General features: G+C 35.2%; 1 protein-coding gene across 1 annotated transcript in view; it reads right to left on the reverse strand.

Moving 5' to 3' along the window:
• cacng2a (calcium channel, voltage-dependent, gamma subunit 2a) overlaps positions 1-23,835 on the reverse strand; it is an 82,474-nt gene that overhangs the window by 31,837 nt on the left and 26,802 nt on the right. Inside the window, exon 2 of the mRNA XM_051106269.1 lies at positions 1,318-1,401. Coding sequence (XP_050962226.1) covers positions 1,318-1,401 — 84 coding nt within the window. The remainder of the gene's footprint in view (positions 1-1,317; positions 1,402-23,835) is intronic.

Raw genomic sequence — 23,835 nt, forward strand, 5'->3', positions numbered from 1 at the left:
AGGAGATTACTTGAAATACAGCTCTGTTGCATTCATTTTGTATAATTCTTTCTGCATTTTCACCACAGGTTTTTTTTTTTGAGAAAATCTGCTGAATTTTCAAAAAAGAACATTGTAAAATGTGTTATATAACATTTCATGCTTACTGGTAGCTTCTCATTTTATATTTGTGACCCTGGACCACAAAACCAGTCTTAAGTAGTTCGGGTATATTTGTAGCAATAGCCAAAAATACACTGTATGGGTCGAAATTATCGATTTTTTTTTTTTAATGCCAAAAATCATTAGGATAATAAGATCCTGTTCCATGAAGATATTTTGTACATTTCCTACTGTAAATATATAAAAACTTTTTGATTAGTAATATGCATTGCTAAGAACTTCATTTGGACAACTTTAAAGGTGAGTTTCTCAATATATTGATTTTTTTTGCACCCTCAGATTCCAGATGTTCAAATAGTTGTATCTCAGCGAAGTAAATCTCAATTTAAAAAAAAAATTGACACTTATGACTGGTTTTGTGGTCCAGGGTCACATTTGTACATTACAAAATAAAGAATAACTGTTTATAAACAGCAATTATAGTACTACGTTTTTATTGGTTGTTGAAATCTAAAACTGTCCACAATATTTTGTATTTTTAAATATTACAATGTTAATATTTGATTACATTTTTAATAAAAATAATCAAATTATTAATTGAAACAGTGCTTAAAGCATTACATTCCTGTTTGTAACTGAAAAAAACAAAAAATTAAAATAATCCACAATATTTAATATTTTTCATTATTAATAACATTTTAATAATTTATTACATTTTTAATTAAAAAGCAAAGAAATTTTTCACAGCGGTTAGAGTACTACAATCATATTGGTTGCTACAATAATCCACAATATTTTATAGTTTAATTATTAACACAGTTGTAATATTTGATTAACATTTTTAATTAAAAAATAACAAAGAATAACTATTTTTTTTAAACAGTGGTTATAGCGCTACATTCTCATTAGTTGCTGAAAGATGAAAATATACAGCATATTAATAATAAAACATTTTTAATATTTAATTTAAGTATTAGCACAGAATATGTATAACTTTCTGCAGAGTTCTGCGGGCCTGGTAATAACCTTCTGCAAACTTTTGTGCTTTTTTTTCAAAGATTGTACATGTAGGTTACATTTTTTGTTCCCTTTGTTTCAGCACTTGGGCAAAAATAGCATATCTAGTACTACTTGAAATACCTCACAGATTGAACAAGAAAGAACAAGATGGTGAGAACATGAATACTGTCACAGAAACGCTAAGGAGGCACTCACGTAAGAAGTACTCTGAGGCATCTGCTTCATAATCTGTGTCTTCTGGAAAGTGATCTATCTGCTTACACAATCCTTTGAAGTTTCCTGTAAGAGAGAAACATAGTTGCAGAGTTACGTTTGTGAATTCAAACACCACATTTCCACATCCTTCTTAACAGTGTTTTTGTATGGCACTGAGGGACGCAGACTGACGCTTAGACCCAGCACACATGCGCTCGGGTTGGGCTCGGCTGCTCAAGCGAGCCCCAGGATGCGGTTCGGAGTGGAGGCCTTTTGCGAGGCCACTCCAGCAGCAGGCGGCGGCTTGTAAACAAGAGCAGCACAGCTGGTGAAGACCTGGAGCTGCTCCAACCGCTGTGCTATGGGAAGCTCATCTCCTAATGTCGTTCATTAGACGTGTTGGCGTTCTAGCGCCCAGGTTCAGACACTTCTTGGCCTGCTCAGTGAGGAACCCGCTGTCCTCGGGCACCGCTGTGGCCCGTAGCGTATAACAGGCCAGTCGAGGTGAACTGGAGATGTGGGCCCGCAAACAGCAGCGATTACCGTAGCCTTTGATGTGTGTGGACATAAACAACGGGCACGGCACCAGGAACGCAGTGCCAAGCTTATGAAGTTGTTCATCCCTCCCCCCCGTTACCTCTCCGCTCTCCCTCCTTCATCTCCCGCTCTCTCTTTTCCGTCCTCCCATGTGTTTCTCTAATGATTTAATCAGTTTTTTTTCTTCTTCATGGTGCCAGGTGTTGCTGGGGATATTTTGGCTGGGAGGCAGAACATTAGTGGCATGCTTGTGGAGATGAGATGAGAGTAGAGGCCTATCAAAGACGCTTTCATGTCGGAGACAGATTTACACTAGTCTCTCTGCTCCATACAGTCTGTTTCACTAGGCTTTCAGGTCGAGAAGAAAGATAGCAGGCGAGCCGTACCTTCTGCTTTCGTGGGGTTAGTCTATTAGGGGTCGTTTTTTTTTTTGGCTGTCATCTTTGGTTTCCATTTTGGTTTTCGAGATGACAGCTTTTGCGTAAGGAAAATAGAATAATGATTTTTAAAAGAATACTTAGAGGTGAAGTGTGCAATTTCTGTGCCAAGCGTAATGACTGTTGTCAAACCAAGCAGGTCTGTAATACCTGGAGAAATACGTTAGCATTCACGTTCATCTCAATGGCTGCTTATTAGCTGGAACTGAAAGTGCATGACTTGAAATTTGCAGAAACTATTGCGTTCAGAACTGAGCTGGCATGAGCAATCGCTTGAGTTGTAAAATGCCATGTGACTAATCACACTAGAACTGAAAAATAACATGCTGATTGGCTGATGGCAGCACAAGAACTTCACTAGTGACTGTCCTGAGTGTTGTTGTTGTTTTTAAGAGTCCTTTAAAAAGAACTGGTCACTGGTTAAAAAAAACTGACTATATTATATTTAAATATGATTTATTTTGTCAGAATACATGACTACTGCTGCTACTTTTACGATGACAGGTAAGCCGGTTGTTCTCAACCTTTTTGACCCCAAAGTATCCAATATCAAATACAAGGCTTGGTCAACCAAAATTTTAGTAGTCGCTTAGTCGAGAAAAAAATAAAAAATAAAAATCCACAGTAAGTGGCGAAGTCACACAGTCTGTGATGGACAGATCATTAACAGCTTTGGTTTGTGATTTGGGTAGGACATCCAAATGCTTGCCTATCATTCATCAACCTCAAATATGGCTTATCATCTGAAATATGTAAGTAGTAGCAACTTTGCTTGGCTGCTCAATTTAATGTTAACGTAGAAAAATGTGCGCTATGGAGTGTGGAAGCTGAACACAGTGCGCTCACTGCATGACAGATGGAGGCGCTGATGCGGTCACTTGCTTTCAAAATATACTCTGTTGTTCTTGGTCATACAGATAAGAGCAATACATTTTTTGAATCTGTAAATACTCTACATTTGTTTGTGTGCACTCACAATAACAACCAAGCATTGCGCTTTTGTAAAATAACGAAAGCAAATGCTTTCTCTGTGAACTTAAAAAGAATGAACTGAAACTCCATGTATATCTGCCTGGACATTAAAAATGTATCTATAGAGAGTGAAATGTCTAATTGCAAATGAACCAATTCAAATGACAAACAAAAATTCTCTGATTATGTAATCTGTATAAAACATGCAAACAGGCGCATCCACTACTGCAAAGATGACGAGACAGTGTTGACGACTTCATCTCTTGTCGGAAACAAAGAAAGCACTAGTTTATTGATAAATTATTAAACTCTTTTACTCCTTACTGTTTTTCACTGACACATTCTTAATCATTACTTCTGCTGGTGCACTGTGGAAAGCTTTATGTGCACGCTTGAGCGCTTATTAGTGTATGTAGGCAATTAAAGACTCATTATTATGATTTAATTATTTTATTAATAAGCGTGTGATTAGTCGACTAATGTTTAAAATAAATTACTTCTAGTCGACCAGAAAAATCTTTAGTCGAGGGCAGCCCTAATAAAAGTTAAGGCATTTCCTCCAGTATTTCTGCAATGAGAAAACTGCTTGTTTTTATTCTTTTATTTTATGAACAGAATTTGGGAAAAAACAGCAACAATAGCTATTGAGGGGAAAAAATAATGAAATTAGATATCTTGATTTGATTTATTTCTTGTTTGTTTGTTTTTTTGTTTGGCGTTTTTGCAAATTAGGTTCTTTTGATGTATTAATAGTAATGTTAATAATTATTTAATAATTGCTAATGAAAGGGTTATTTCACCCAGGAAGAAAAAATTCTATTATTAATTACTTACCCTCATGTTGTTCCAAACCCATAAAATCTTCGTCCATCTTCAGAACACAAATTAAAATATTTCTGATGAAATCTGAGAGCTTTCTGACCCTGCATAGACAGCAACGCAACGACCACGTTCAAGGCCCAGAAGGGTAGTAAGGACGTTGATGAAATAGACCATGTGACATCAGTGCTTCAAATGAAATGTTATGAAGATACAAGAATAATTTTGTGTGCAAAGAAAACAAAAATAACGACTTCTTTCAGCAATTTCACGTCCATGAGAGTACCACACAGAGAAGAGAAGAAATTGTTGTATACAGTTGTTATTTTTGTTTTCTTTGCACACAAAAAGTATTCATAAAATTCAGGGTCAGAAAGCTCTCAGATTTCATCAAAAATATCTTAATTTGTGTTCCAAAGAAGAACGGTCTTACGGGTTTGGAAGGACATGAGGGTGAGTAATTAATGAGAGAATGATAATTTTCAGGTGAATTATCCCTTTAACTATCCCATCTCTGGAGTCTCAATGTAAAAAGGCTGAAAAGGTTTGCTGACAGATCTTTAGTACCAGTACCAGCCTCTTTTACTCTGTTGGATTTGTCAGTTATTGCATTTTCTGCGGCTCAAAGCTATTTGAGGTCGACTTTAATGCAATAAATGAATAATATGCATGCTCAAATATAGTTAATAGCATTATGGTCAGATTGATTGAGGGCTTTAGTCAGGGGTTCTGTGGGAAGCCCAACACAAACACAGTGCTGTGTGAGACACCTCTTAATCATCCGAGGATCAGATATGCAAGTGCTGAGTGTGTATGTTTGTGTATTTGTGATGTTCATTGCTCTGCTTCACCTTCCTGTGCTTTGGCTCACAATCAAACATTGCACATTGATTTCTATCAGTGAGCTCTGCGGCAATTAGCTGGAGCAGGAGTGGGAGAAAAGAGAGAGAAGGTGAAGATGAAAGGGAAGAACAGGACAGAAAAGGAAGAACCGAACAAAGATTACAAACATAGAATGAAAGGGAAAAGGTATCCTTGAGGTAAAACAGAGAATAAGATTGTATTGCGTATTGATACTGTAAACAGTTCTGTATCTCAAAAATACAAACGTCCTCACAGCTGCAGTGTTCTGTACTGTAGGTTCTTTTTGTGTCCAAATGTATATGTGACCCTGGACCACAAAACCAGTCGTAAATTGCACGGGTATATTTGTAGTAATAACCAACAATACACTGTATGGATCAAAATTATTGATTTTTCTTTTATGACAAAAATCATTAGGATATTAAATAAAGGTCATGTTCCATGAAGGTATTTTGTAAATGTCCTACCATAAATATATCAAAAATGTAAGTTTTGATTAGTAATATGCATTGCTAAGAATGTGATTTGGACAACTTTAAGGGCGATTTTCCATATATATAATATTTTGGTTTTGAATTTTTTTTTGTTAATCCTCAGATTCCAGGTTTTTAAATAGTTGTATCTTGGCCAAATATTGTCCTATCCTAACAAACCATACATCAATGTGGAAAGATTATTTATTCAGCTTTCAGGTGATGTATCACAATTTAAAAAAAAAAAGAGAAGAGAAACATGTCAGAAGAGAAACATGAAAATATAAATGTCAGTTACGGAGTTTTAACATTTTGTCATCTGGACTTCAGCTATGCTTATGTATTTCACATAGACAAATGTTCACTCCAAAAAAATTGTCATAGCATGTTTGACTTGTTTTTCAGTGCAAATATCTAAACTTAAATCATGTTTCTTTAATCAACATATCTTTGAGAACCAAAATGGCATAAGATACTAAATCTTGTTTTCTGTAAAATGTTAAGCTTAAAAGAAGAATTCCAGTGTGGTAACAATAATAAACTTCCTTTCCCTTTGAATTAAATAGATTTTTTTTTCTTGTTTTAAGCTTAAACATTTAATTTTGGTACATTTATCAGAAAACTGTGCTAATATTTCATGTCATTTTGCTTGTATTTTGATTTATAAATGTTTAGACATTTAAATTGGAAAACAAGACAAAAATACTAAATAAGAAAATGACAATGACAAACAAGCAAACTCATGATGTTGTTCCAAACCTTGGAACCTTACTTTTCTAGGCCTATAGCTTCCGTAGCAGCCCCCATCAAACGGAGAACAGCCATGCTTGTGTGTGTATCTCAAAGACTTCATGAAGACTTCATAAAATGATACTGACATACAGTTATGAATTAAACGTCTATCACTAGCAAAGTTGAATCTGTTCACCTTCCTGTATCAAGGGCTGAAGAAGCCCATGATCTGCATTGCCGATATAGGGACAGAGTCCGTCTTATTTAATCACTGTAATGGCTGAGAGGGGTCGTCGTACCCATCCCATCTTGTGACGTGCAGATGAGCTATGCATTGCCCTCCTGCTTCAGTTCCTCATAAAGCATGCAATTATCATTATGCTTAAGGGGAGGGGGTCAGGAATGAAGTAAAGAGAGAGAGAGAGAGAGGGAGGGAGGGATTGGTATGGAGGGAAGACAGCAAATTTATGAGTGCTTGTGCGGCAGAAACCCCCGGTCAGCCCACGCACCAGGCTTTCCCAGTCGCCATCAGTCGATGAACCTCCATCTCTTGTGTTCTCCATTTCCTAGCTATTTCTCTCTGTTCACGTCAGTGGATATTCGGTTTCCATAGACACTGCCTGAGAACTGAGGCTGCTTGGGTACAATCACATGTATGTGGGTGTTTCTTCAACTACATGCACTTTTATGTCCCAGAGGTGGATTTGTATTAAAATATCAGATATTTTATGACAGTAACCATCTTGAAATCTTCAGCATGCACTTATTTTGATTATTTTTCAAATATTGAAATATGTTTCTTCTCTGTAGCTATATTTTGATTGTTTTTCAGATGTATTTTGTATATAGAAATTATTGCTTTTCTATATATTTTGATTAGTTTTCAGTTTTTAGATGTATTTTGTATTTTGTTTAGTTTTGTTTAGTTATTTTTGCTTAATCAAAAATAACCCAACTGCAGTTTGATTGAGGTTAACTGGAATGCACAATGAAAAAACATAATTTTTAACTAATGTGTTTGCAAATAAATTCTTCATATTTTGATTATTTTTCAAATGTATTTTATATATAGAAATTATTACTGATCTATATATTTAGGTTATTTTTTCAAATGTATTCAATTTCAATTTCGATTTCAATTTATTTAATTATTGCCAAACCACATAGTTGTCTGAAATGTCTTGGTGAGCCCAAACACAATTTAACACTAAGACTAAATAAATAAATAAATAAATAAATAAATAAAAATGTTTTTAATCTTGTCCCAGACCCAGAATTTACAAAAAGTATTACATAATTATATATTGCGTCATTATTATTATTATTATTATTTTAATTATAATGATCTACACAATATTTTACAACAAAAGTCATTGAAATATCCCATCCATCCATCACAATTTTGGCCCAGTTTTTTTTCTACGGCACTTATTCTTGAGAGGAAATATTGTTAGATTAATGGGGGAATAAAAGAAAAATAAAGAAAATATAATTTGTGGACACTGTTGTTTCATCGTGTAGATTTGTGCACAATTTAAAATATTATATAGTTGTAAAGTTGTAATGAAATGCTAGCTATGAAATTAGCCTTAGCAGTAGAAAAAAATGTCTGCTAGTTTAATCCAAATTCCATAATTTGCTATTGAAAAAATACATATCGTCTTTGATATTCATGTCCACTGTTGGATATTGCTAGTGGATAAATTAAACTAAACTACTGAGAGTGCAAAAAAACTGTTTTTATGGTTCACAGTATCAAGTACAAGAATTAAGTACAGATAGCTGAAGAAACACACACATTAATGTAATTAGTTTTGCATGTCAACAAAGAGATAAACCCTGTTTTTCTGAGAGATTTTGCATTTTATTAATGAATACAGTTGATGTTGAGATGTGAAGTTAATTCCAGCACACTCTCCCTACAGCAATGTTTTCATTCTGTGCTCAAGCCATTGGAGCATTTACGCACCTTCCCCCCGGTCTTCTCTCATCCGTCTCTCTGAGTAAGTGCTGGATTGTAAGACTGTGCTGCGTGGGATTTACTGCTGGTTAAAGTGGGACAATTTCTCCCTGCTCAAACTCCTCGCTATTCATCTCTTTACTTTTTCCTCCCACTTTCTCTCAATTACACTCATTTAATTCAAAACAAGCCCCGAGTTCAATTCAGTTCAAAATGAAGGTTCATAGATTGCTTAAAAATGTATATTTTGTCAAAATTGTGGTTGCGAACATGACCATTGCTAGGCAGTTTGGCTTAAAAAGACCATATATATTATACAAAATTATGTATATCTTCATATATATAATTCAGTCTTTCTTTCCCTTTTGTACATTTTGAAATATGGTCTTAATACCCAATCTGTTATGCTTCTTAACTAGCTTATCCAGGCAAGATCTTTGGTCAACCATTAGAAATGCCATGTTTATAGATCAGCATCACCAGCCAAGTATTGCCACATGCTGGACCAGGATAAACCAGATTTAAGCTGGTCTTTTCAGCAGGGTGTCTACTGAAAATATCAACTCAGTAACTCATAATATGTATAGCCACAGTAGCTGTCCTCCCTCTTTTGTCCTCATTGTTTCATTCTCCCATTTTATTCCTTTCAGCGTCTTAGAGATGAATGACCGCAGAAAAACCATAAAGCTCATTGCCCAACGATGGCAGATTACTGCACGGGAAAAAATGTGATTTTTACTTTAATTGTAATCTTTATCTTCCCATGCTTTTTCCTTCCGCACAATTTCCATTCAGTGTGAAAGATTACAGAGGGATTATTAAAGATAATTGGGAGCATTCTCCTGCAGTCCTCCTCCCTTCTCATCTGCACCCTTCATGCAGCTCATTAGATATCTGAAGTCGCCTTCCCATTAAGTCAGTGTCACTACGCAGCCCTTCTCACTCACGGTATGCGTTAATGGTTGGAAAACAATAACTGACCCCTTTGAAGCTTGAGAAGGATATTCACACAGTCCCTCGCACGACCCCTCTGCGGGCATTGTCCTATCATCGTCCGCTCGACTAAAGACAGGCGTGCAGAAGAGCCGCCCACATGCTGCTCCCCTCTAACAGTGATGTCATCCCTTCAGCTCAAGAGAAAATCAATGCTGTTGCCCACACAGTTAAAGACAGAGCTGAAGAGGGTTCGTGTGTGTATGTATCTGATGTATTTGTGTGTGAGAGAGTGTGTGTAGGGGGTGTCAATCAGCTCAGTTCAGCTCGGTGGAGGAGTAGGCCAGATTTTTTTTCTCTGTGAGAGGGAAAGCTTGGCTTTTCCAGCGGACTCCGCCCCATCTCATCGTTTTTACTGGCCTGCTGCAGGTGGGTGTAATAGTTTCAAAAAGTTTACCAGCAGCCTCGTGAGCCGTGCATTATTAGTCTGAGTTTCCATGGTTACAGTTTAGGCCTATTGGATGGTTATATCAAATGGATATCTCAGCCTAACATGAGAAAAAACATGTCCCACATATTTGAAAAAAAAATCAAATATGTATATATATATATATATATATATACAGTGGGTACGGAAAGTATTCAGACCCCCTTAAATTTTTCACTCTTTGTTATATTGCAGCATTTGCTAAAATCATTTAAGTTCATTTTTTTTTCCTCAATAATGTACACACAGCACCCCATATTGACAGAAAAACACAGAATTGTTGACATTTTTGCAGATTTATTAAAAAAGAAAAACTGAAATATCACATGGTCCTAAGTATTCAGACTCTTTGCTGTGACACTCATATATTTAACTCAGGTGCTGTCCATTTCTTCTGATCATCCTTGAGATGGTTCTACACCTTCATTTGAGTCCAACTGTGTTTGATTATACTGATTGGACTTGATTAGGAAAACCACACACCTGTCTATATAAGACCTTACAGCTCACAGTGCATGTCAGAGCAAATGAGAATCATGAGGTCAAAGGAACTGCCTGAAGAGCCCAGAGACAGAATTGTGGCGAGGCACAGATCTGGCCAAGGTTACAAAAAAATCTGCACTTAAGGTTCCTAAGAGCACAGTGGCCTCCATAATCCTTAAATGGAAGACGTTTGGGACGACCAGAACCCTTCCTAGAGCTGGCCGTCCGGCCAAACTGAGCTATCGGGGGAGAAGAGCCTTGGTGAGAGAGGTAAAGAAGAACCCAAAGATCACTGTGGCTGAGCTCCAGAGATGCAGTCGGGAGATGGGAGAAAGTTGTAGAAAGTCAACCATCACTGCAGCCCTCCACCAGTCGGGGCTTTATGGCAGAGTGGCCCGACGGAAGCCTCTCCTCAGTGCAAGACACATGAAAGCCAGCATGGAGTTTGTTAAAAAAAACACCTGAAGGACTCCAAGATGGTGAAAAATAAGATTCTCTGGTCTGATGAGACCAAGATAGAACTTTTTGGCCTTAATTCTAAGCGGTATGTGTGGAGAAAACCAGGCACTGCTCATCACCTGTCCAATACAGTCCCAACAGTGAAGCATGGTGGTGGCAGCATCATGCTGTGGGGGTGTTTTTCAGCTGCAGGGACAGGACGACTGGTTGCAATCGCGGAAAAGATGAATGCGGCCAAGTACAGGGATATCCTGGACGAAAACCTTCTCCAGAGTGCTCAGGACCTCAGACTGGGCCGAAGGTTTACCTTCCAACAAGACAATGACCCTAAGCACACAGCTAAAATAATGAAGGAGTGGCTTCACAACAACTCCGTGACTGTTCTTGAATGGCCCAGCCAGAGCCCTGACTTAAACCCAATTGAGCATCTCTGGAGAGACCTAAAAATGGCTGTCCACCAACGTTTACCATCCAACCTGACAGAACTGGAGAGGATCTGCAAGGAGGAATGGCAGAGGATCCCCAAATCCAGGTGTGAAAAACTTGTTGCATCTTTCCCAAAAAGACTCATGGCTGTATTAGATCAAAAGGGTGTTTCTACTAAATTCTGAGTAAAGGGTCTGAATACTTAGGACCATGTGATATTTCAGTTTTTCTTTTTTAATAAATCTGCAAAAATGTCAACAATTCTGTGTTTTTCTGTCAATATGGGGTGCCGTGTGTACATTATTGAGGAAAAAAATGAACTTAAATGATTTTAGCAAATGGCTGCAATATAACAAAGAGTGAAAAATTTAAGTGGGTCTGAATACTTTTCATACCCACTATATATATATGAATAAAAAATAAAGGTGATTGGTGTTTGTCTCACAATTCTGACTTTTTTGCAATTCCAACTTTATATATCTCAATTCTGACTTTATTGCAATTCCGAGTTTATAACTCCAAATTCTGACTTTTTCTTGTAATTCCAAGTTTATATCCCACAATTCTGACTTTCTCGCAATTCTGACTTCTTTTCCTGCAATTCTGAGTTTATTTCTTATATTTTTGACTTTTTTCTCACAATTCCGAATTCCGAAAACTCTAACTTTTCTAGCAATTACAAATACATCTCGCTATTCTGACTATTTTTTTGCAGTTCTGAGTTTTTATCTAGCAATTCTGACTTTTTTCCTCGCAGTTCCGTTTATATCTCAAAATTATGAATTTCTCTCGCAATTCCAAATTTACTTCTCGCAATTGACTCTTTTCTCGCAATTCAGAGTTTGTATCTCACAATTCTGACATTTTTCTTGCAATTCTGAGTTTATATCTCACAATTCTGACTTTTTTCTCGCAATTCCAACTTTATATCTAGCCATTCTGACTTCAGAATTCAAAATTCAGATTTGTTTCTTAGAATTATGAGATATAAAAGTCCAGTTCTAAAGAGGGAGAAACGACAGATATGTTCTCAGAATTTTGAGTTTATATCTCACAATTCTGACTTATTAACTCAGAATTCTGAGATTCACTTGCAAAGTCAGAACTGTGAGTTTGTATCTCACTGTTCTGACTTTATAATTTGCTATTGTGAGTTTATATCATACAATTCTAAGAACAAAGTTTTTCCATTTTTCTTTGACAGTGGAGATGAGACAGGAAGTGAGTGGGAGAGAGAGAGGGGTGGGGTGGGATCGGGAAAGGTCCTTGAGCCCAGGATTTGAACTCGGGACACTCAAGGTGCAACTGCACCATACATCGGCACACTGCCAACAGGGCTATTGGCGCCGACATCTGGCAAGTATTTTCAAATGTAAAATTAAATGAATCAAATTATTATTAAAACAATTATTAAAATAACCTTTCAAATCTGTTTATGTAATCCTGATTACATATAATCAGTTAGTACCCAGCACTGTCTCCTACAAAGGCCAAGCTGTGGTTATTCTGCCAAACTGGTATTTAGCTAGTTTAGCTGGCCCTCAACCTGTCTAAAACAGACTAGACTATTCAGCATGCCCAGGCAGGGAGACCATCTAACCATCTTAGGCTGGTTTAAGCTTGTTTTTTCAGCAGAGAAGCTACTGAACAATATGAATATTACTTTGCTTTGCCTAAAGAGCCCCTAATGTTGGTACTGTATCTTAATAACCACAGACTTCATACCAAAACCACAGCAAGGTGTAGCGAGGACTCCATGGTTACTGTTGCCCTCGGTGATGGGGATGGATGGGTATGGGGTTAATATCTGCTGGTGGTGTGCTAACGATGTGGCCTTAATTAACGACAGTGGCAGCATAAGGCACAACAGACATAATCGGTGTATTCATCTTAATAATCACCGGTTATTAATCTCAATAATCTTGCTGGTGAGGTGCGCGCTGGAGTACATCGCCAGGAGAGCTCTGCTCTCACCATTCCCAGCAGGTGCTCTATCTGTGTGTGCATGTGCCCTGCCATAAATAATGATGCTGGTTTGGTGTAAAGGTGGGGTGTGTTTTGGACCCGTATCAGGTTAGGTGTAACAGCTTCAAAAACTGGATGTTCTGTAAATGCTATAGCCATTTTTCCTGGTGTAAAAAACAAAACAAACAAAAAAAAAAAAAACAGCTAAAACGAGCTTCCGACAAACTGGCTGGTTAGAACTGATAATTTGATTACCTGATAATTTGTTACATGGCTGCCTTAAAATTTTAAGTTCGGTCAACTCAAATAAGTTTAGTCCATTTGAAATGTTAATTTGCACTAAGTGACAACTTAGATACTTGAAATGATTCAACTTTTTAAGGCAGCTGGGTAACTTACCCAGTTTTTAAGTTTAACAAACCAACTTTTTTGTTAAGTCAACTCAAATATCTAACACATAGTACAACTTAATGTTTCAAGTTAACTAAACTTATTTCAGTTGACTAAACTTAAAATTTTAAGGCAGCAGGGTAACAAATTAGTTTAAGTTGACCCAGCAAATTGTGTTTTTTTTTTTTTTTTTTTTTTTTTTACAGTGTACCAACCAGTAGGACTGGGATCAACTTGGTTATACCTTGACAATGATTTCCTGATAATTTACTCCCCCCGCCATGTAATCCAAGGTGTTCATGTCTTTCTTTCTTCTGTTGAAAAGAAGTTAAGGTTTTTGAGGAAAACATTACAGGATTTACCTCCATATAGTGGACTTCAATGGGCTGCAGTTTCCAAACCTTTTGGATTAAATGCTCCTTACGTGCTCCTCCTGAACTGTTAGCCTTTAAGTTCCGAAACAAATGCGTCTTCAGAAGGTTTAGACAGTGATTTGCAGTGCTAACACAAGCATACAAACACACACCACACACACATCCTCTTTGTGTTGACTTTTTGAGGATCAGAGATCCCTGGGCATTAGCTTTGATGCTCAGCTAAAAGAGGCCTGCACCCCACAGTCATTTTTCTATCACTCCATCACCACGGTGTTCTCTCTATCTCTACACACACACACATCACCTCTTCTCCGTCTACCATCCCCCCTTCCCCTGGCAGACCTCCTTTCTCTGCCAAACTTGATTTTAAGCTCTTTTCCTTCCTTTTCTCATATGACCTCTTTTTTCCCTCCTTTTCCTTTTCAGTTATGTCACTTATATCAGCTTTCTCTCTTTTACGTTTCTAACCCCACCCGCCCCTCTCGCGTCCCCACCTGGCCCTCACGTCGGTGACAGCGTGTGAAGTGTGTGAAATGCTGATGTTCTATCTCAACCAAAGCTTATAAATTCCTAAAATGTTATGCCTTTGGTACCGCTGTGCAGCAAATACAAAACGGGCTACTCTGGGACTGCAGTCAAGAGTATCTGACCCAGCTGAAATTCACATCAAAGCTATAGAGATGATCCTTCGCTCTTTCCCTCCACTGGAGAGCTAATCTAAGACTCCAGACCGGTTACCAAGAACCAGGTCATCAGAGCTGACAGGATGCTCAAGTAAAGAAAGAGAGGAAGAGGAAAAGAGGTGGCAAGAGAAGGAGAGATGGAAAAGAATGTTTAGGGGAAGAGAATGCAAGATTGGATGGCAGAGAGCAAAGTGGGAAAAGTAGATTTCAGAGAAAAGTTAAAGGAAAAAAAATATATAAAAAAGATCTCATCAGTGAAAGTAGAGAATCAGTGTCAAGGGATGATTCAGCTGTAGTCATTCCCACATAAACTGGTGGAATGTGCCAAATATATAATGTTTTTCATGAAACATTTTGTATTACATTGTAATATTTTTTATTGTTGTAAAAATATTTAATTAAATATATATAATATTTTTTTCTAAAATATAAATTAAAGTAATTAACAAATTATATAGTCCATTTGTTGTTAAATTGTAATAATAATAATAATAACAATATAATTTAGTATTACATTATAATATTTGTACTGTTGTAAATATATATATATATATATATATATATATATATTAAATATTTTTAATAAAATATAAATTCAACTAATTAACAAATTATATAGTTGTTATATAGTTGTATATTCTAAATAATTTAGTAGTACATTTTATTCTTTTTATTGTTGTAAATATATTTAATTAAATATATGTATTTTTTAATGAAATAAATTAATAACAACAAATAAACTATAAAATTACTTTAAGTGTAGTAGTAGTAGTAGTAGTAGTAGTAGTAGTAGTAGTATTGGTAGTAGTGGTAGTAATAATAATAATACTGGTATATTATGTATAACATAATTTAATATTACATTATATTTTTATTATCGTAAATATGTTTAATTAAATATATATAATATTATTAATCAAATAAATTAAACTAGGGAATTATATAGTCTATTTATTATTGTTGTAAGCTGTAATAATAATAATAATAATAATATATTATGTCATATACATTATAAATAATTTAGTATTACATTATAATGCTTTTATTGTAAATATATTAAATTAAATATAATTTTTAATGAAATAAATTAACAACAAATTGACTTTATAATTATTATAAGTTGTAGTAGTAGTAGTAGTAGTACTAGTAATACTACTACTACTAATAATATATTGATATATTATGTATAACATAATTTAGTATTACATTATATTTTTATTATTGTAAATATATTTAATTAAATATATATAATATTGTAATTAACAAATGATATAGTATATTTATTATTGTTATTAAGTTGTAATAATAATAATTTATTGATTTATGTTATATATTTTGAATAATTTGGTATTACATTGCAATATTTTTATTATCGTAAATCTACATCTATCTATCTCTCTCTCTCTCTCTCTCTCTCTCTATATATATATATATGAATAACATGGAATTAAAATCTAGGTCTGCTTGCATGCAAAATATAAACAGTTCTTTTAGAACTTTAGAACTCTAAATAGTGTTTTTTCCATGTCTCAGGACAGTTACTGGTGGCCCTCAAAAATAGGTGTGTGAACTATGTCACTGGCCAGCGACTCCTAAACTAGCTTATTCCTTTCCGTTTCTCCTGAACATGTACATAAACAAGGGAAGAGGGAAGCATGAAGAGCTTACACTTCAGATGTCACCCTGTCTATTTACCGCACATGGTGTCGCTAGTAGGACAACAGTTGTTCTTATCCTAGTTTCCAGGCAAACTTTTTTTTGGGTCATCCTCAATTCATTTTTCACCTTCAAGAAAAGCGCAGAGAACAGAGCAGAACTCCGAATGAATGATATGGACAGATTCATTAAACAAAGGGCCACAGGACCCACATGCGAACGAGACAGAAGAAAAGGTCAGGATGTGGCGTCAAGGAAGAAACTTTAGCACAAGGAAAGAGGCCAGCAAGCATGGAGTATTTGCATGGTTCTTCACCAAACTATGGGAAAGACAATACACAGTAAAACCGGGTTTGGGGTGATGGGGTTAAAAAATGTGAATGAGCACACGGAGAGAGAGGAAAAGGAGGATAGAGAGGAGAGGAATGGGGCATACAGCCAATGGGGACTGGAGGGCGTTCTAAAAACAGCTGGTCAAAGATCTGCATGTGCTGTTCTTTTCTCGCCTCTCTCTTCTCTTTCTCCTTCTCTCAGTATCTATATCAGGCTGCGGCACACCGTGTTCATGTCACCCGAAAGGTGTTTAATCCCACATACACACTAGAAAAACAATCTTCTTTATCTATGTTTTTGTCTTTTTAACTCCTTAAAACAAATACATGCTCAAAACAAAATCTTGAGCTAAGTTTATTTTTCCTTCTCCGAAGGCATTTTTTCCCCCTTGTTTTAAGATTAAACCACACTCATTTTGTTAGATTTATGCAAATGCATGCAAATATCTCATGCAGCTTTGCTTCTGATGCTGATTAAGAAAATTATTTTTTATAGCACACTACGCAAATCCTGATTTATCAAATATCTGAATTTTGACTGTGTTAAAGACTAATGTGATGAGTCCTGTAGGCCTTCCTTTGCTAAACTTTAAATCTGCACTCGATCAATGACACAGATACATGAAAATCAGAATAAATAATAAAAAAAATCACATGCCACACTTTTGGGTAGTTTATTGTTTTGGGCTCAGGTTCTGCATCATTTACTCATATTCCAAACCTGTAGGACTTTCTACACAAAAAAAATATTGTTGGACCAGACCAAACCAAACCGAACTGAACCAAACCAAACTGTCTTAATGGAAGTAAGAAAACCACACAAGTTGATGTGAGGCTGAGTAAATGATGGAAGCATGGGATAAAAAAGTAAATCAATAAAAATGGTAATTGTAACTTTATCTCACAGTTCTGACTTTTTTTTCATGCAAATCTGAGAACTACTCATAGAATTAAGAATTGTGAGATATAAAGTTGCAAATCTCTTTATATTTATATTTATTTATTTACTTATTTGTAATTCCGAGTTCACCTCAACATGTAATAAAAATAAAAAAACTAATTCTGACTTTTTATCTCCCAATTCTGATGTTTCCTCTCAGAATTGCGAGTTTATCCCCCAGTTTCACAGACAAGGCTTAAGCCTAGTCCTAGACTAAAATGTTAGTCTGAGCTGTTTCAACTGAAAGAAACTTGCACTGATTGATCTTAAAATATATCAATACCTTTGTATTGTCTCAAGATGCACATCAGTAATGTTTTTTTCTAGGTTGGGTTAAACATTTAAATCAATTGCTGGGCCAGAACAACCAAATCTCTGGGTTTGTCCTTATTTCACCCAGCGCTGGGTTGTTTTTAACCCAGCATTTTTTTTTAATGTAGCATTCAAAATGTAGTCAACAGATGTCATGTCATGCTGATGTCATCATAATATTACATAATATTATGCTGTGTATAGAATAAATTATGCACATTATCTGTACATAAATCTTCTGTTCCAGATTCATACACATTATTAGTTTTTATTAAGTCTTACTTATTTAAATCTGTTCTCATTTCAGATATGTATGTATGCATGTATGTATCAAGAGCACCTTAAAAAACCACAACAAATTCCATATTTTAGTTTGTCCATATTTCACCCAATGCTGGGCTATTTTTAACCCAGTATATCAATGTAAAATTTTAAGGAAAAATAAAAACAGAAAAAATGATCTACAAAACAAAAGTTTCTACGGCCTGAATTATATGGCCTGAATTTAACACTTTTTTAACACTTCACACTTTAACACAAACTCTTATCAGAATGTTTGAGGAATATCAATACAGTGCTGTCTTGCTCTCATTTTAAATAATATTTACACATAACTCCATCTATTCTTATCCCAAAGAAGGCTGTGTGATATTAGCTTTCTGTCATGCAGATGTGAGGCTTTCAAAGGGAACACACACACATGCTTAGCTCTGAAAACACATGGCTGATAGGGGGTGTGTTCACACTTCCGTTACACAGCGTGTGTACACGTGTGTGCAGGCTCACTGCGGTGCATGCTTTGTAAAACACACCGAGTGACTGAGGCTAGGCTGCTCTCATTAACACAGCCACTGGCCAGCCAAGAACCCTCACCGACCAGGTGCTAATTTGATTTAGCTCACAGCGGCCATTCCTCTACCACTGAGACACAGCCCGTCAAACCTGCTCCTCTAGTCTAACATCACAAATACACATGCCATATATGCCATAAATATCTATCTAAAAAGTCTCAACAACAATCTTCTTTCAAAAATATTTTAAAAATCTTACCAACCCCAAACTTTTGAACAGTATTACAAATGCATTTTGCTTTCAGTTTCTCTCAGTTGCACTAGTTTGTATTTTTATTTCAGTACATGCCTGTGAATTGTCATGCAGTGAAGGAGCGATTGAGTAGTCAATGCATCATTCAGTAACATCTGAGAGCGTTCCCGTACAGTGCTGGAAGCACTGGGACCCGCTGCGGCCCTTACAAATATTGATATCCATCATCTCGGTGAGGAATAGCTTGAGCTATCATCGTTAAAATGTGCACAGTTAGCGCAGGCACCTACTGAGTCCCATAAATCGTCATTTAAAACAGCCAGCCTTGGATCACATAGAGGACTCTACTCATATGTAAATCAGCTGGATCTCCAGCCTCCTTTAACAGCAGCAGGTATATGCTAGAGCATGGATCTGCTGGACTGCTTTTATTAGTGACCATAAAAGATCACAAATCAAAGGCAATCGATGTTGCTGTGTCCCTAGAATATAAAGATTACAGTCAAAGCAGCCACCTAGAGAAAAAGAGGAGTGGAGGGAAAGAGTGTAGATGAGAAAGAAAGAAGGCAGGGTGAAAGAGGAGTATAAGGGGAAGGGGTGCGGGATCAGGAGCTCTTGATTTAGTTCAGCATCATGACATGATGAAACTGTAAACTCTGGACTCTTCATCACATTGAAGCAGTGCAGCTGATAAAAAAGAGCAACACCATTGAATGATGCCACTTTTATCACTGGGTGCCGCTTGAATAATATTTACACTATATCACACTAGAAAGAGTGCTGTTTGCAAAATACAGAAAAAAATGTAATTTTGTAAAATATTATTACCATGTAAAATAACTGTTTTCTATTTTTTTAATGTACATTAAATGTTATTTATTCCTGTGATCAAAGCTGAATTTTCAGCATCATTACTCCAGTCTTCAGCGTCACATGATCCTTCAGAAATCATTCTAAAGCTGATTTATAATCAATGTTTGAAACAGTTGTGCTGTTTAATTTTTTATTTATTTTTTGAATTTTTTGATGTGTGTTAAATTGATAGTAAAGACTTATATTGTTAGAAAGGATTTATTTTTTGAATAAATGCTATTTTTATTCATCAAAGAATCCTGAAAAAAGAATCAATAAGTTCCAAAAATATTAAGCAGCACAACTGTTTCCAACACTGATAATAAATAAGCATATTAGAATGATTTCTGAAAGATCATGTAACACTGAATACTGGAGTAATGATGCTGAAAATGTAGCTTTCCACCACAGAAATAAATTATATTTTAAAGTATATTAATATAGAAAAAAAAAATATTTTATGTTTTTTATTATTTTATTGTTTTAATGTTTTTTCTGCATTTTTTACCAAATAAATGCAGCCATTATGAGCATAAAAACGTATAATATATATAATATATTATACTATACTGTTATTATAATATATAATATATTATACTATATTACATTTAGATAACTTTTGCTGTCATCTAATGCTCACCTAAATTAATTTTAAAAAGGCTAATAATTCAACAAAACTGTTAAATGCAAAGTTAGCAAATCTCAATATGAATATTCATTTTTCATTATAATGCTGTGATGACTAGACTCATTTAAAACAACAGATTTTTATTTTAAGTGTTAGATTTTTAATTTATATAGAAAAAATACACTACCATTCAGAGTTTTGGGGTCTGTATGAATTTTGTCTTGAAATAATTTGAAATAAATGCTGTTCTTTTGAACTTTTTTATTTATCAAATAAAATTGCATCACAGGTTCAATAAAAGTATTAAGCAGCACAACGGTTTTGACCATTTATTATAATAAATGTTTCTTGCGCATCATATATCAAATCAGCATATTTCTAAAGGATCATGTGACACCGAAGACTGGAATAATTATGCTAAAAATTTTGCAAACTATTCAAATAGAAAACAGCTATTTTAAATTGTAATCATTTTTCCACAATGTTACAGTTTTTACTGTATTTTTGTTTAAATAAATGCAGCCTTGGCAAACAGAAGAGACTTCTTTCAAAAACATTTAGACAAATCTTATCATCCCTACAATTTTAAATAGCAATGCAGTTTGTAATTGTAATACCAGCAATTATTGGAAATAAGCTATTATTTATTAGTAATTATGACAATAATTATTGGCAATTTTTATATCATTGCATTCTTATTTTGATGTTGACATCACACAAGAAACCCACCAAGAAAATCTAATCAAGCTTACCAGTGTAATGACTTCTATCATTAGAGTGTATTGTGATACATCTGTGCACCTATGCAAACCACAGAGGGAAAAAAAACCCACTATCACAGACCACATTATGAACCAGATTAGCATTTTACTCTTTCAGCATCCAAGGGCATTTTATCTCTCCCTCCCTCATTCTGTCAAAAGCATGCGATGTTACATGTGCAAGTGCATTGCTTCACCTCCTGTGTGCATGTGTGTATAAACATCCCTGATTTTGTGCACTTGCCCCAGGTACTGCTTTCAGTGGCCTGTGGTGCGTGTGGGCTGCAGGGCAGCTTCGCTGCTAACCAGGTGCTGGGTTGAGGGGGTGGATCAATAACATCTGCTATTATGCCTCCTGTGTAATTTTCTCTGTCTCTCAGGTAGAATAGCTCATTTGCAGTCTTTCACTTTTACACCACAGCACTTTTAAAGTGGAGCGTGTTTAACTTTGTGTCACACGCAATTGCTGAAACCTTTCCAATGGCATGACTGTGTATGTCATTATAGTGACTCCTGTAAAAGGTATGCATTAGTGTGAGCTTATGTGTTAATTATGTGTGTGTGCATTCACCTCAAACACACACATTCGACAAAAGTCACTGTATTTTTACAGTTGAACCATTGATGTCCTTTATTTTAATAATGTCTTTACTACCTTTCTGGGCCTTAAATGTGTCAGTTGTGTTGCTGTCTATGCAGGGTCAGAAAGCTCTTGGATTTCATCAAAAATATCTTAATTTGTGTTCTGAAGATGAAAGAAAGTCTTACGGTTTTAGAATGACATGTGAGTAATTAATGAAGATTTTTCATTTTTTGGGTGAACTATCCCTTTAAATTTACAGTTAAAAAGTATATTTATTTAGCTGACAACTTCCTTAAAAACACAGGTGGTAAAGATAAAGCTACGTCAAGCTTTCCATGTAATGTTGTCATAAAAACACAGAACATTAAAATAATGCAATAAACAGGAATATAACAGCATAATATAATATAATATAAAACCCAATGTACAAAAATAATAACAATCATTTTTAGGGGCCGTTCACACAGAACACATCTTTGCATCTAAAAATGGATGGAATGTTATTTTTTTTTTTTTTTTTTAAGCACAGGGCAGAATGCCTCCTCCGCCATGTTGCTGTAAAAAAACAAAAAACAAAAAAACAAAAATGTTGCTATGTTAACTTGCTACTGTAAACAAAGGCTTGCAACACTTGCCCCGCCTCCGGGGTCTTCTGATTGGTCCACTGTTCTGGAATTGACATTGATAACCGGCGCTGCATGTGAAAGTTATGTGAGACGCTGCAAAAGACGCAAAATGGGAGCACTGGTCATACACATCCGTCTAGCGCGTTCACACAGAAAAAAAATGGACCAGCCCCTTACAGTGTCGACACACAGATATGTGACCCTGGACCACAAAACCAATCTTAAGTAGCACAGGTATATTTGTAGCAATAGCCAAAAATACATTGTATGGGTCAAAATTATTGATTTTTCTTTTATGCCAAAAAACATTAGGATATTAAGTAAATAAATATATAAATATACCATAAATATATTATTACTGTTGCTGTTGTTTCTATGTTTGGAATAACGCAGAAGTACAAATAAAGTGAACCAGGATGCTTTGAGTTCACAAAGCATGCCCCGCACTATGTGGGCTGTGGACAGAAGTTAAAGTGTTCACTTACACATACAAGCCAAAATTCTTGCAAACTGCTCTGAAACTAATCAAGCGTTGCCCACAGGCTGACAGAAACTATAAGTGGTATATGACTTTTTACTCTGTTTATGACAGTAGAAGCAGAATGAATCTGGCAGTGAAGATATGAGTGTTTCCGTTTCTCATCTCATTCGCTCCACTCACACACTCTCCATTAACAGACTTGCCAGAAACAGCAAAGGCCACTGATGTTGCATGGCGTATGATGAGTCATTTACATAAGGTAAATATTGAGCCATCTCTTAGTCAGCCTCTTTTATGGATGACTAGTAAAAATGATTAGTCGCGCAAACCTTACCTGTTATTTACTTATATAATACCCCCCATCAACGCCCCCCACCCCCAAAAACAAGCATAAGATGGTTTTTTGCTCTTAGTTGCTTTAGGTTGTTTGTTTTTTTTACCACTAAAATGTTCATAATAGTATTTTAAAAGGGAAAATGTTTTGACTTAAAAAAAAAAAAAAGATATAAAAAAAAAAATGAAACAGAATTGTTTTCAAAATTTCAAAATTACTTTGTAATTATTCATGAAATTTGATAGCAAGTTTTAAATTAAAATTATGAAAGCCAGTTTCTGCCACAGAGTTCAAAAACTAAAAAGGTATTTGCACCTTTTTATCTCACAATTCAAATTTTTTTTCTCAGAATTATGATATATTTTATATTCACAATTCAGATTTTTTTTCACAATTCAACAACTATTTTTATGTTGAGATCATGAGAAAATTAAGTTGTGATCATGAGAAAACAGCTCGACAAAACAGCTCGACAATTTACGTTGAGCCTATTTTGTGTTGAGACTACGAGAAAATTAAGTTGTGATAACAAAAAACAACTATTTTATGTTGAGATCATAAGAAAATTAAGTTGTGATGAAAAAAACAACTATTTTTATGTTGAGATCATGAGAAAATTAAGTTGTGATAACAAAAAACAACTATTTTATGTTGAGACTACGAGAAAATTAAGTTATATTAACAAAAAACAACTATTTTATGTTGAGATCATGAGAAAATTAAGTTGTGATAACAAAAAATATATTTTATGTTGAGATCACGAGAAAATTAAGTCGCGATCATGATAAAACAGCTCGACAATTTACGTTGAGACTACGAGAAAATTAAGTTGTGATAACAAAAAACAACTATTTTATGTTGAGTCTACGGGAAAATTAAGTTGTGATAACAAAAACAACTATTTTATGTTGCGTTTATGAGAAAATTAAGTTGTGATAAAAAACAACTATTTTATGTTGAGACTACGAGAAA

Source organism: Labeo rohita, chromosome 3 (genome assembly GCF_022985175.1).
Source record: "Labeo rohita strain BAU-BD-2019 chromosome 3, IGBB_LRoh.1.0, whole genome shotgun sequence".
In the NCBI taxonomy this organism is placed as follows: Eukaryota; Metazoa; Chordata; class Actinopteri; order Cypriniformes; family Cyprinidae; genus Labeo; species Labeo rohita.